Raw genomic sequence first — 14,564 nt, forward strand, 5'->3', positions numbered from 1 at the left:
ATCATCAATAATGTTAGCAATTAGTAAATTAAAATAACAACCTGTGTTCAATTAATTGTTTACAGTAGGTTTTGTATTTCAGAATTAAATAACCCAAAAAGAAGTTTTCACCATAAAAAAGAAAAATATTAAAGTATGAGATGGAAAAATAAAGCATTCATTCTTTTGTTTGTCAAACAAAAATGTTTTCTATGAATTTTCTTATGCTCTCTTCTTTAATATTCAATCTATCTCAAGAAATGTACTCAACTGATCTAAAGAAGAGCAGGCCACATAATCATGTCTTCCAATGCAATTAGGAAAAATGTCAACCAATCTTAATCTTTGTAATGAGTTGGAAATATTGAATTTTGTATTAAATTTGATTAACTGAAAAATCTTCAATAATTGTGTTTAATTTTAACTTTATTCAAATTTAGTTTTTAATAAGTTGACTTCAAAGTTCGCCCAGACTTCTTCATAAATCGAAGACATTTTCTTACAAACAATTTCTTTACCTTTATTTACTTTATTTCCATAACTTGAAATATTGAAACTGAAACTATTAACCTTTCAGTGAAGTTTCTCTTTTTTCCGTTCACAATTTTTTCTCTCTTAGTTCATCCGTTCATCAATAACCAACCAGAAAACCTACTCGTGCAAACTTCTGATAGGTATATAGAGAATGGGATGTGAAATCTATTTATCAGCTTGCTCCCAAGTTATCGAACTTACTCAGAAGTTTCCTTTCAAAACGTCATTTAAAAAAATTTTATCAAATAACATTTATGTTCCCTGTTCAAAAAGTCATTTGAAGATTTTAATATGTCGTTATTTTGCTCAACTTGGAAAAGTTCACATTCCAAATCAGATGACTGTTTATCTACATGCTTATCTTGGGTTTATTTAAGTTGGGGTATCATGTTTCGGAACAATTAGATCGTTTTATCAATATTTGGCAAAATGGTTTGTGTGGATGCTAATTGGCTGGGAGGCTGAGATTCAATCTTTTGTCGAGTCATAATGAAGATTAAAAAAAATGCTACCTTTCAGCATTATAAGGTGACGATTAAGGGTAAGCAGAGCAATCCATGGAAAAACTTGCAATCTCTCTTATATCTTGTAGTGATAGCTAATGAAAAGGTAGCCTTTGGGTTGCCTTCAACTGCGGTCAATCCATTTTTATACAGAAAATAGTCAAAAGTGAAACAATATAGAAACTGATACTCTTCATGTTTAAAATTCACACAAAACAAATAATGATAATTTTTATCCACTTTTAAGCCTTCTGCCATACACACACGTAAGATGAGAAGTAGCATTAGTTAAAATAGTAAAAGATTATGGCTAGGGCTAGGAGTAAGGATAGGAGGCAGGAAAATTCACTAAACAAAATATAAAACTTTAAATGCGTTTTCTCTCACTTTATCTATCTCTCCCTGTCTATATATCTATCTCTCGTTCTACTTCTTTTTCCTTCTTTATTCATTCAATTGACAGATCAAAGCTGCTCCTTTGGCCACCCAATAATCTTGCATGTTTGTTGATGGGAGTTCAACGCTGATGATAAAATTGGTGGAGTGACCTGAAAATAAACAGGATATGAAATAGAATAAGAAGGATCAAATATTATTAATATCTGCCGATTCAGTTTGCATATTCATTGCAGAAAAACGATTTATTGTTAAAAAATTATATTACATCTTTAAGTACATCTTCATATTTGATAATTATAAATAAGAAATTCAGACACGATACTATAGGATGTGTTATTTTTTTAAAGAAGTATAAAAAAATCTTCAATCTATCAGATATCTATTAAAGTTAGCTTATTTGAAATTTAAAACATAACATGATTTTATTTTGATGTCATTATTTAAAAAGAATTCGTGTTAGTGGTAAGAGAGAATTAAGTAATTTTTTAAATAAATTGTAGCAAAGTACGTTATTATATTGACAATAACATGGTACAAGAATAACAAACGAAAATTAGATAGTCAGAAGAAAAAATTTCTGTTTAGGTCCGACTTTTACTTTCAGCTAACTTTTCTTTATGCATTAGATATATAATTTTAGTCACACAAAATATATACGTCCACATAGTAGTTATATAGCACCAAAGTTTACCATTCGATGTCCAAAATCAAAATGCGTAAACTCGCTCGTGCGCACATCGTTTGTGCATACACTATCCTGAATGAAAACAAATAATTATATTTTGGAACAATAAAGTACTTTCTAAATTTATTCGAAATGGTCTTTCTAGGAATCATTTCAGTTTTTTAAACTGTCAGATTTTTCTTCAATAAATCGAAATCCACGGACCGGCGTTCTCAGCGCCTCTCAGTCGGGCTTTGAGCTTGCTGACATGTCAACTCATGCATACTCATACTTACAAAGCGCGACATACACGCACACACACACACACACACACACGCACACACACACACACACACACACACACACACAAATTGCGCTTGAATCCCTTTATTGTCGTCTGCTTATTTCAAACCAACTTATTCACTAAAATATTCGGTAAAATCCATTGAAAGCGGTCGGTGGTTCTATGAGAAAATAAAGCTGTGTACGCATTATAAATGTTTCTTTTCTGTGTCTTACGTTATACATTAGTACATTAGGGGTCATTTCGAGTTAAAAGTTTATTTACTGCATTCATCTGGACTAGAGAAAATCATGATTTAAATGTGTATGTCTCGTCTAAATAAATACCGATAATTATCTGATATGGCCGACCAGACGGGTGATCAAAAAGTCAGATCGAGCGTTCCGCGTACCGGAAAACGAAATGAGACTAACGAAATGAGCCAAATCGAAATTGAATTTTATTTACGTTTGAATAAAAAACAGTCGAGTTATTTTTTTTTATTATTCAAGAACCCCCCCCCCCCCAAAAAAAAAAAAAACGGGCAAAAAAAATCACGGCCAAAAGAAAAATTATCCACCAAGAAAATAAAACATAACAAATTAATCTGAAAAGCGCAAAGTTCAAGCAAAAAAAAAAAAAGAAAAAAAGGCCAATTGTCAATTTGATCTCATTTCGTTTTCCGGTACGCTCGATCTGACTCTTTGATCACCCGTCTGGTCGGCCATATCAGAGAATTATCGTTAGTTATTTAGACGAGACATACACATTTAAATCATGATTTTCTATAGTCCAGATGAGTGCAGTAAATAAACTTTTAACTCGAAATGACCCCTAATGTACTAATGTATAACGTAAGACACAGAAAAGAAACATTTATAATGCGTACACAGCTTTATTTTCTCATAGAACCACCGACCGCTTTCAATGGATTTTACCAAATATTACTCACCGAATTTTCTTTCTAATATGAAAAAAGATGAACATTGACTCTTATAAACAAATCTTAATGAAATATAATTTATATAATTGAACGGAGAAGTTTTGATTATAATTTTCTGACCCGCGTAACAATTGATCCTTAATCTATCCATTCTGGTTTCGTCGATACCTCAACTAATAAATCCCCGTTGTTTTACAAGAATTTAAAAATATTCACAAACGTTCTATATTTTTCTGTTACTGTAAACTTCTATTTTAAACATGTATAAAATATCTCTTTAGTGAATGTATGCCTTCTGAACGCATTATTTTTTTTTGTTTGTCATGTAACAAGTATCCCACTTTCTCACATTTTATTTTAAACCTGAAAACCATTTGCCCTGAAACCGACTCATCCCAAAAATACTTTGCCCAAATGAAAATCCCTAAATAAACCATCTCCTAAAGTTATTTCTGTAAGTAGATTTATATATTTATTCATTTATTTATTTATATATTTTTTTTTACTTTGTTTTATCTATTTATTCTATTTGTTCATTTTTCTTCTTTGTTTTCGATATAAGCAGCGCAACGAATATGTTAGACGCAACCTTTGAGCACGACATATGAAACGCGAAGCCGTTGCTTAAAACAGGAAGCGCTAAATTATTAAACGTCCTGTTTTTGTTTTTTTTTTATTATATGGAGCAGTTCATTTAAATGCAATGCAAACAATGGGGCTTCACATCAGTGAGGGGATAGATACGCAAAAAAACATCGAAAGGAAGGCCCCGAAACGATACGTATTCTCTCCTAATGACCCAACATTATCTGATGGCCGAAATGAAATATCCGTAACTGAAAAAAGACGATAAATACGATTATATACAAGTCTAAGCGAATTGACTAACAAAAATGAAATCTCTGAAACGACCCTTATTCTCTCTTGATGACCCGGCATTAACTGGAGAAAATGAAATACTTTACAGGTGAAAACAGCTGAAAAATATAATTATATACAAGTCTATAAGGTAAGCTACTTCTTTCAAAACACAATATCTTTGTTGTCTACTTGCTTCATGGCGAGTTATTTAAATTATAATAATTCTGAGCAGTTACTTTATCAAAAATGTATTTCATGATAAAAAATGGAATGAATAGGAAAACTTTATGAGAAACTAGACATTTTAAAATTCATAAAACGTTCATTATTTTGTTTCAACGTACAAGTTGGTCCATGTTTTCTTTTTTTAAAGTTTACGTATGTACATTCATCTCATTGAAAATTACCGTTAAGAGCAAATGATTAGTTCAGTTAAAATAGTTTCGTTTTTTTATAAAAAGTTTTTATAAAAGTTTCATTGCAAACTCATATCCTTCTCAGTGTACTTATATTAAAAATGTTAAAGACACTGAAGTCAGAGTTCGTGTGTACTTTTTTTTAATTTGAAATTATTGATTTAAAAAAGGTGACCAAATATGTTGAATAAGTAACTGATCGGCCAATCAAAACGCCGATTTATATAAAAAAAAAAAAATGCAGCAGATAGTTTGACAGACAGCAATTTTTATAGTTATGTGTCTATGCATTTATTCTGAACATTTTAAAATGTTATTTCAAAATGAAACATGATAGACCGACGAAGCTTCTCACAACGATATAAGGTTATCTTAAAAACATCAAATCAATTTTACTGACAGCCGCGTTCTGTAATAACATTAAGCTTATTTTTCCTTTACTACATGTAATTCATTTCTTATTGGTCTCTTTTAAAATCGTCAAGAATATGAAATAGCAATCGATTACCATTCTACTTCTCACAGTTATCGCCTATCAAGAAGACGTAGCAGCCTTAATTGCAAACCACTTGATTTCGAATGCATATCGAAAGTGAAAACATTAACAATTTGATTATATCCTAAATATAATTCAATATAATTCAATGGTATTTGGTTCATTCAATCATTCACAAATTAATGAAATATTCTACTTGTCATTTCCTGAACTTACTTGTTGCACACCTAATGTTAAAAGCAGATGGAATAAATGTTCAGAAAACACTCACCACTACTAACGGAAGCACTACTGCTGTCAATCAATGAAAGAGTCTATCAGATATGTGTGTACAGTGTGGTGATATAAAGAACGATGATATATAGAACTGAATGCATTGTGTTGAAAGAAATGATTTGAGAATGATGCGATGCATGTGTAATGTGTGTTTGAAAGATTAACTTAGATTTGATGATTTCATAGGGAAATTAAACCTGAAGATGTGTACAAAACATACTTTGTTGGTATGCAACGTTGTACACCCATTATTAACGGTATCGCTATATTTTTACGGACCCAGCATGTTGTAGACTCTGTCGCAATGAAACGGAAGGAAAAAACTGACAGCCTTTAAAATAGACCTTAAACCTATGTTGCTGCTGCTACTTCTACTGCTGGTGATGGTGATAGTGAGGGTAATGTCATCATTATCATCAGCAGCACGACGACGACGACGACGACGACGACGACGACGACGACGACGATGATGATGATGATGATGATGATTATGATGATGATTCTAAACTCTGAGTCTGATTTTTTATTGTCTACTTTTTTTACTTCTTTATGTAAGTAAGGAGTACCTGTTGTTGTGTTTTCGTCATGCTGATCATCTGCTATTTTAAATGCTGGTTGCACAATGATCGGCTGTTTCTCTTTGGAAATAAATATGAAACAGAAAATGGTTGAAAGTTTTCAGATATCTTATGATACCTCTATTGATTATAAGGGGCGTCATAAGGTGGGAATTGGTCCCTAATTCAAAGTAGCCCTTTACGTCTCAGTGGTAATGTGCTTTGTTTAAAGTGCATATAAGTAAAAGAAAACTTTTTTTATACAAAAAATATCAATGTCAAAATGGTTTGCCCAAAAATTCGCATCTTTCTATTTGCGTTGAAAATGCTTGTCTTACCCGTGGTTGATAATGTTCCCGCCCTTAGGGCAGTCTTATAAAGTGGACAGCAATAGGCTTCAACATTTTGTTGTAGATCCATTTCTGGTTCCATGTGCAATATGGGTAAAATATAATTTGTTTCTCCTGATTTGGCATCGGTGACCATCATATTCACATTATCCCATTGGAAGCCATCCATAAATAATCCATGAACAAAAACGCCATCTTTTGGAGCATCTAACTAAAAACGAAATGGAATGAAGTTGGTAATCAGAAAGACATTAGAATTCGTAAAATAGGGACAAAAATGAATTCGTTTGAGTATGATAATTCTATCCATGGAAAGTCAGCTATGTTCATGTTTATATATGTGCATGTAAACTAATTAACCGATCATTTTGAACACATTTTTTAGGCGTAAGGGGGATAAATGTGGGTTATATTTAGTTTAATTCAGTTTAAAATAAAAGGGATAAAAGGGTATGTTGAGCATTTTTACTTTCTTTTTTTACGTCTTTATTTTTTAATTATTTTTATATGCAATTTTTAATGAAACTTATTCAGGATGTCCAGATAAAATTTTTAATGAAACTTATTCAGGATGTCCAGATAAAAATTTTTAATGAAACTTATTCAGGATGTCCAGATAAAATTTTTAATGAAACTTATTCAGGATGTCCAGATAAAATTTTTAATGAAACTTATTCAAGATGTCCAGATAAAATTTTTAATGAAACTTATTCAGGATGTCCAGATAAAATTTTTAATGAAACTTATTCAAGATGTCCAGATAAAATTTTTAATGAAACTTATTCAGGATGTCCAGATAAAAATTTTTAATGAAACTTATTCAAGATGTCCAGATAAAATTTTTAATGAAACTTATTCAAGATGTCCAGATAAAATTTTTAATGAAACTTATTCAAGATGTCCAGATAAAATTTTTAATGAACCTTATTCAGGATGTCCAGATAAAATTTTTAATGAAACTTATTCAAGATGTCCAGATAAAATTTTTAATGCAACTTATTCAAGATGTCCAGATAAAATTTTTAATGAAACTTATTCAAGATGTCCAGATAAAATTTTTAATGAAACTTATTCAGGATGTCCAGATAAAAATTTTAATGAACCTTATTCAGGATGTCCAGATAAAAATTTTAATGAAACTTATTCAAGATGTCCAGATAAAATTTTTAATGAAACTTATTCAGGATGTCCAGATAAAATTTTTAATGAAACTTATTCAAGATGTCCAGATAAAATTTTTAATGAAACTTATTCAAGATGTCCAGATAAAATTTTTAATGAAACTTATTCAGGATGTCCAGATAAAATTTTTAATGAAACTTATTCAAGATGTCCAGATAAAATTTTTAATGAAACTTATTCAGGATGTCCAGATAAAAATTTTTAATGAAACTTATTCAAGATGTCCAGATAAAATTTTTAATGAAACTTATTAAGGATGTCCAGATAAAATTTTTAATGAAACTTATTCAAGATGTCCAGATAAAATTTTTAATGAAACTTATTCAGGATGTCCAGATAAAAATTTTAATGAACCTTATTCAAGATGTCCAGATAAAATTTTTAATGAAACTTATTCAAGATGTCCAGATAAAATTTTTAATGAAACTTATTCAGGATGTCCAGATAAAATTTTTAATGAAACTTATTCAAGATGTCCAGATAAAATTTTTAATGAAACTTATTCAGGATGTCCAGATAAAAATTTTAATGAACCTTATTCAGGATGTCCAGATAAAATTTTTAATGAAACTTATTCAGGATGTCCAGATAAAATTTTTAATGAAACTTATTCAAGATGTCCAGATAAAATTTTTAATGAACCTTATTCAGGATGTCCAGATAAAATTTTTAATGAAACTTATTCAAGATGTCCAGATAAAATTTTTAATGAAACTTATTCAGGATGTCCAGATAAAATTTTTAATGAAACTTATTCAGGATGTCCAGATAAAATTTTTAAGTAAACTTATTCAGGATGTCCAGATAAAATTTTTAATGAAACTTATTCAAGATGTCCAGATAAAATTTTTAATGAAACTTATTCAGGATGTCCAGATAAAATTTTTAATGAAACTTATTCAAGATGTCCAGATAAAATTTTTAATGAAACTTATTCAGGATGTCCAGATAAAAATTTTTAATGAAACTTATTCAAGATGTCCAGATAAAATTTTTAATGAAACTTATTCAAGATGTCCAGATAAAATTTTTAATGAAACTTATTCAAGATGTCCAGATAAAATTTTTAATGAACCTTATTCAGGATGTCCAGATAAAATTTTTAATGAAACTTATTCAAGATGTCCAGATAAAATTTTTAATGCAACTTATTCAAGATGTCCAGATAAAATTTTTAATGAAACTTATTCAGGATGTCCAGATAAAATTTTTAATGAAACTTATTCAGGATGTCCAGATAAAATTTTTAATGAAACTTATTCAAGATGTCCAGATAAAATTTTTAATGAAACTTATTCAGGATGTCCAGATAAAATTTTCAAACTTTTCTTGGGTTCATTTTAGCCATTTGTTTTCATATCAGTTAATTCTACTTACTTTTTTGTCGAGTTCGGTTTTTTGTCCAAAACTTAAGTTTGCCATTGATTTGATGTATTCTGTCTGCTCACAGAAGGAAGGCAGGACGTGAAAGCGAAAAGCTAAGCGATCAATTGGTAAGTTGTATTTTCGTGAGTGGTTTTGTAAGATGCCTGTCAAAAAACCTACAAAGAAAGAAATGAATAAAAATGTCGACAGAAACTATGCATATAATTTCACATCATAAACCTGTCCTAAACAAAGGTGGTTGTTTTGTCATGGCATATCAATCATCTCTTTTATTTATGGGTTATTCACAAGTGTGTTATTCACAAGTGTGTTAGTATACCGATCTAATCGTGTTATTGCTAATTCTATAGTTTGCTTATTGAAAGATAGCATTCTTATTAAAAGAAGACTGGTTTGATTTCACTGATTTTATTTAGTTTAGAAAAAGAAGTTCGTTCTGAATAAAATACAACTATCATCAGTCATTGTTACTCCTTCATTTTGTTTTCCCGGAAGTTTCAATTTCTCTTTTTTCTCTTTTTCTTTCTGATAAAGGGACTTCTGGGAAATTTGGTGTGTTTTTTTTTGTTGTTGTTGTTGTTGTTGGTTTTGCGTTTTTTTTTTTTTGGGGGGGGGGGCTTGTTTAATCTTGTACCCCCCCACACACACACACACACGCACCGTATAATGAAATGACTCATTTTGTTAAAAGTTTCTGTCTTTCAAGTTTTAAATATCTTAAAATATTTATTCATAATATAGATTTTTTCGTTTTTATTTTAATGTTTGTCAGTTGTCAGATCTGAAAGTTTGTTCATATAGACTTGCTTACTGTATAGGATTAATTGAACATATTAGTATTCACTTACACATATCGGACGGCAGGGATTGTAAGTTCGTACCTTTTTTTTTTTTAACGGTACGAACTTACAATGTTAAATATCGGTGGATGTTTTTGCTAGTACAAATATTAAGTAAATATGTTCCGTTTAGTTGGTCTTACATAACATAGTAAACAGGATATGAAGTAGACAAGGAGACACGAATAGGTTATGGTGGTGATCTTTAAGGAAATAAATATGTTTTTCGTGAGAATAGAAAACTTAGGTACAAGTGGCGTCCGAGAGTCAAATGAAAGAGTGGTGGTTGTCATCGGGAGAGGCTAAATATAAGCTTGGAGAGACAAGATGTGTTTTAAGATGCAATTAAAATAAATGATTGATTTTATTTCTCTTGTTTTGTTTCCGTTTGACTTGCAGACAATCAACACGTTGATAAATAATTCTCCAAAAGATATTGTGTCATATAAATAATGCTATAAACATAAAGTGGCTTCAATTTTATAAGTGTAAGGAGGTAAAATACTACGTCAAGGTAAAAAGCAAACCTAGCAAATCTATAAGTGATAGATGAATCGATTCCGAAATTTCTATTATAAGAAACATCGCTGATGGAATATGAGAACTAAAAGATAAAATAAGTGAAGCGAGAATTACAAAATTAAACCAATTCTTCACTTTCTATTCTCTTTAAATTACAACTACGAAATTGTTCACAGTTTGATAAACTCAAGCTAACACATGCACATATAGAACGCCGACTGGCAAACAGAAATGATATCAGTATGAACTGTTTGTTATTGGTAAATGACTGATCAATCAGTGTATCATCACTATGCAACATTCGTGCATAACTGAACACAACGAATCCAATAGATTTGAAACGCAGCATGACTGATTCCATAATCTGTGAGAATATCCATTAAAGTTTGGGAATTTTTCAGATGGAGATGGATAATTTGCATTATTTATTAGTAGTCTAAATAAGAAAACATACTATTATTCATAAAATAATATCAAGTATAAAATAGGACAATCATATTAACAAAAGAATATCAAGTATAAAATAGGACAATATGTAAAAAAGAAAGCATTTAAAAAAGACATTAATATGTAAAAAAAGACATTAATATGTAAAAAAAGACATTAATATGCAAAAAAAGACATCAACATGTAAAAAAGGCATTAACATGAAAAGAAGATGTAAATAAGACATTAACTTGTAAAAAAGACATTCACTTGTAAAAAAGACATTAACTTGTAAAAAAAACATTCACTTGTAAAAAAGACATTAACTTGTAAAAAAGACATTAACATGTAAAAAAGGGCACTAACATGTAAAAAGACATTACCATGTAAAAAAGACATTAATATGTAAAAAAGACATTAATATATAAAAAATCATTAACATTTAAAAAAAAACATTAACATGTAAAAAGACATCAACATGTAAAAAGACATCAACATGTAAAAAGGCCATTAACATGTAAAAAATGACATTAACATGTAAAACATATTGACATGTAAAAACATTACCATGTAAAACACACATTAACATGTAAAAAATAACATTAACATTTAAAAAACATTGACATGTAAAAAACATTACCACGTAAAAAAGACGTTAACATGTAAAAAAAAATGGCATTAACGTGTAAATAACGACTTTAACGTATGAAACCGATATTAACATGTAAAAAGATATTAACATGTACAAAAGACATTAACATGTAAAAAAACGACATTAACATGTAAAAAGGCATTAACATGTAAAAAACGATATTAACGTGTAAAAAATGACATTATCATGTAAAGACCGACATTATCATGTAAATACCGACATTAACATGTAAAAACAAACGACATTAACATGTAGAAAAGACATTAACATGTAAAAAACGACATTAATGTGTAAAAAATGACATGAGTATGTAAAAAGGCATTAACGTAAAAAAAAAACATTAACATGTAAAAAAACATTAACATGTAAAAAAACATTAACATGATAAAAACGACAATATGTAAAAAAGATATTAACATGTAAAAAACATTAACATGTAAAAAAAACATTAGCATGTAAAAACACATATATATGTAAAAAAACAGTTACATATAAAAAAAACATTAACATGTAAAAAAGACATTGACATATAAAAGAAGAAATGTATAAAAAAAAACAACATTAACATGTAAAAAAAGAATTATTCTATCCACTTTTATCGAGGTACCTTCTTTGGATTTAAATGTATAAAAATGTGGAGGAATTTAGTAAGAGTCTGCGAAGAATTGGATAAACTATGAAACTGCAGTGAAATGTTAAGATCAGTCAAATCCATTATTTATTAATTGTTGTTATAAATCTTACTTCTGGAAAGGTATTTAACTCTTTATATTTATAAAGTCTGCTTAGCTCGGCTCGATTCCGATTTAAAAAATTTGATTTTCATATTACCAAACAGAAATGTATCATTTCTATATTTTTTTTTTTTTGCGTTTTTTTTTTTTTTTTACAAAGGAGTCATCACTTATCACGGCCTGGAGGCCACTCGAGAGTAAGGGTTATTGAGTGTACAGTAGTCAATGGGATAATATCGTAGTAATCGTTAGTAGACGTATATTATAATTTATTATATAAACTGACTTTTCTTGAAAATTCAAACATATTTTAGTTTTTCTCAAGAATTCCTCTTGGTTATCTCCACAATGATAATATCTTATATGTTGAACGTGCTCCCAGTTGAACGTGCTCATAGATGCCCAAAATCGAAAGGAGCCAACATTGGAATCGTTATTTTTTTTTTGGGGGGGGGTTCATTCTTTTTCTTTTTTGTTCTTTTTCATTATGTGGAAAATTCCATTGATTTGTTTCCCTTCATAAATATTCATAGTTCTTAAACAAATCACCATTTCATAAACCCTGGCAGACATGTCGACGGCTTTGATATTCATAGAATATGCATGAGATCAATATTTGTCAACAGAAAATCTTATCTGCAATGACGAGATCCATCTGGTTCAAACTGGTTCTGAGAAGCAAGTTACCAAAATTACAAAAAAATTGAAGAACTAATTCCTTTATTTTATTAAAAAAATTTCTTTTATATGATATACGTTACATATCTTATTTGTATATTATGAGCATTGGATATTTGAGAAATTTTTAGATAAGGATTGATTATTATTTGGACTATTACTCTCGCCTTAGTAGTTATATTCACAACATTTTGATCGACCTAACCTCTGACCTTCTTCAAGTGCATCTTTCCAGACTTGGGAATTTCATATTGGATTCAGAAATCTATATAGAATTTCAAACTGAATCATTTCATCCACATAGACACGTGGTGCAACGGATAAAGGCGTTCATAACAATCAGTTCTGATAGTTGAAGGTCCAAACCTTCATAAGTAATCGGATAATAACTAAATGAATAATTAACATTTTCACTCAGTCATGGTTGATGGAACTTACTTATCAACAGACTTTTAAGTATTGTTTCAAACCATTCAAATACTACTTATATTAATTTGATTCTACGGGCTATAATTCTCACAACGTTTCAGCCGATGTAACCTCCAACCTTCTTTAAGTGTATCTGTTCGAACTCAAGAATATTTCTGTCAAGCTGGGAAGTCTGTATGGGATTCGAACAAAACCCTTTATTTAATCCATGGGGGTAGCATGCTCTCGTTCTATCAGACATGACCAGGTAGAAATCTTAAGTAATTCGCAATTGTATTCTTAGTATCACCCGCACTGAGGATTGAATTTACAAACTCCAAAAGAGTGTGACTAAAAACTAAATCTTACTTAAAACTTTACATGTTAGGCCACAAGTCAACAATCGGCTAAAAGTTGTGGGAACTTGTGGCTGTTACGTTCGAACTGTGTTCAAACTTCTCTCAGATTTTCACCGTCGAAAAGGAGCAAAGAAAAATAAATAAATCCGACTCAACCTTTCTTTCTTTTTTAACACAAGTCGTTTATTACCGTTTTTCTTTCTCCCCATTTCGATGCCAGCTTAAAAGTTTCTCTCTGCGGTCACATGTCCATTTCACCTGATACGCGTTTCTCTTTCTGCTCCACTACACATCAGCCGTAGACAACCATTTCTTTACACATCCATATTTTTCTTCTCTTGACATGTGGTGTCCTTTTTACTTTTTCTTGTCGCGCCAACTCATGCACACTTCCTAATTTGCATATGTGCTTCTTTTTGGCTGCTGCTGCTGCTAATATTCTCACAAGCTACTGCTGCTATGTTCCCACGCGCTCATACATGCTCTGTTACACAAGTTGAGAACCATAGTCCAAATGATCCAATTAATACAAAGTATCAATCCTCATCTCAAAAATTGAGAAACATAATTCAAATAAGTCAGAAGAAGACCATATCATGGAATTTAGATATTTCTACAAAATAAAAGAAATTTTATATTCATTTAGATTGGATTTATGAAAAGGTGTCAGTCTATAAAGTAAAATGACTGTCAGTTTGGGAGAGAGGAGTACAATGTTTTATCATCTAACACAATATTTTAACACAATTTTAATTTTTTTTTAACTTTCTGTAACAATTGTATTTTTGTTCTTTTTTGTTTTTATCACATTTTTTTTGTCAGATCAAACGAACCATGGACACAGAGCAACGAATGAAACTGGAACAACCTCTCCATTCATTTGATCTTTATCTGTATGATTCTTTTCTGTTTTTCTAAACTGAACAGGATCATGAAGTAACCCATTTTCAAGTCTTAGGGGCCATTAAGCAGGCTGCATTAGTAGAGGTGATGGGTACCTCAGCAGAATCTTGCCGGTGGTGCAAGATGCATAAAACTGGAGGAGAAGGAATAAAAGAAGAAGAACGGGATGATCACTATGAATCTTGTAGTTAAATGTTTGGAATTGCAATAAATT

The 14,564-nt window shown here is 30.2% G+C and overlaps 1 protein-coding gene across 1 annotated transcript in view; it reads right to left on the reverse strand.

Annotated features, from left to right (window-relative positions):
• Window positions 1–387: 387 nt before the first annotated feature.
• Window positions 388–14,564, reverse strand: part of LOC145245981 (dynein axonemal heavy chain 6-like) — a 632,504-nt gene continuing 618,327 nt past the window's right edge. The window contains exons 78-80 of the mRNA XM_080107771.1: window positions 8,821–8,984; window positions 6,250–6,472; window positions 388–1,564 (exon numbers count right to left, since the gene is read on the reverse strand). Coding sequence (XP_079963897.1) covers window positions 1,461–1,564; window positions 6,250–6,472; window positions 8,821–8,984 — 491 coding nt within the window. The 3' untranslated portion in view covers window positions 388–1,460. The remainder of the gene's footprint in view (window positions 1,565–6,249; window positions 6,473–8,820; window positions 8,985–14,564) is intronic.

Source organism: Euprymna scolopes, chromosome 23, assembly GCF_053919585.1.
Source record: "Euprymna scolopes isolate OS-2025 chromosome 23, ASM5391958v1, whole genome shotgun sequence".
In the NCBI taxonomy this organism is placed as follows: Eukaryota; Metazoa; Mollusca; class Cephalopoda; order Sepiida; family Sepiolidae; genus Euprymna; species Euprymna scolopes.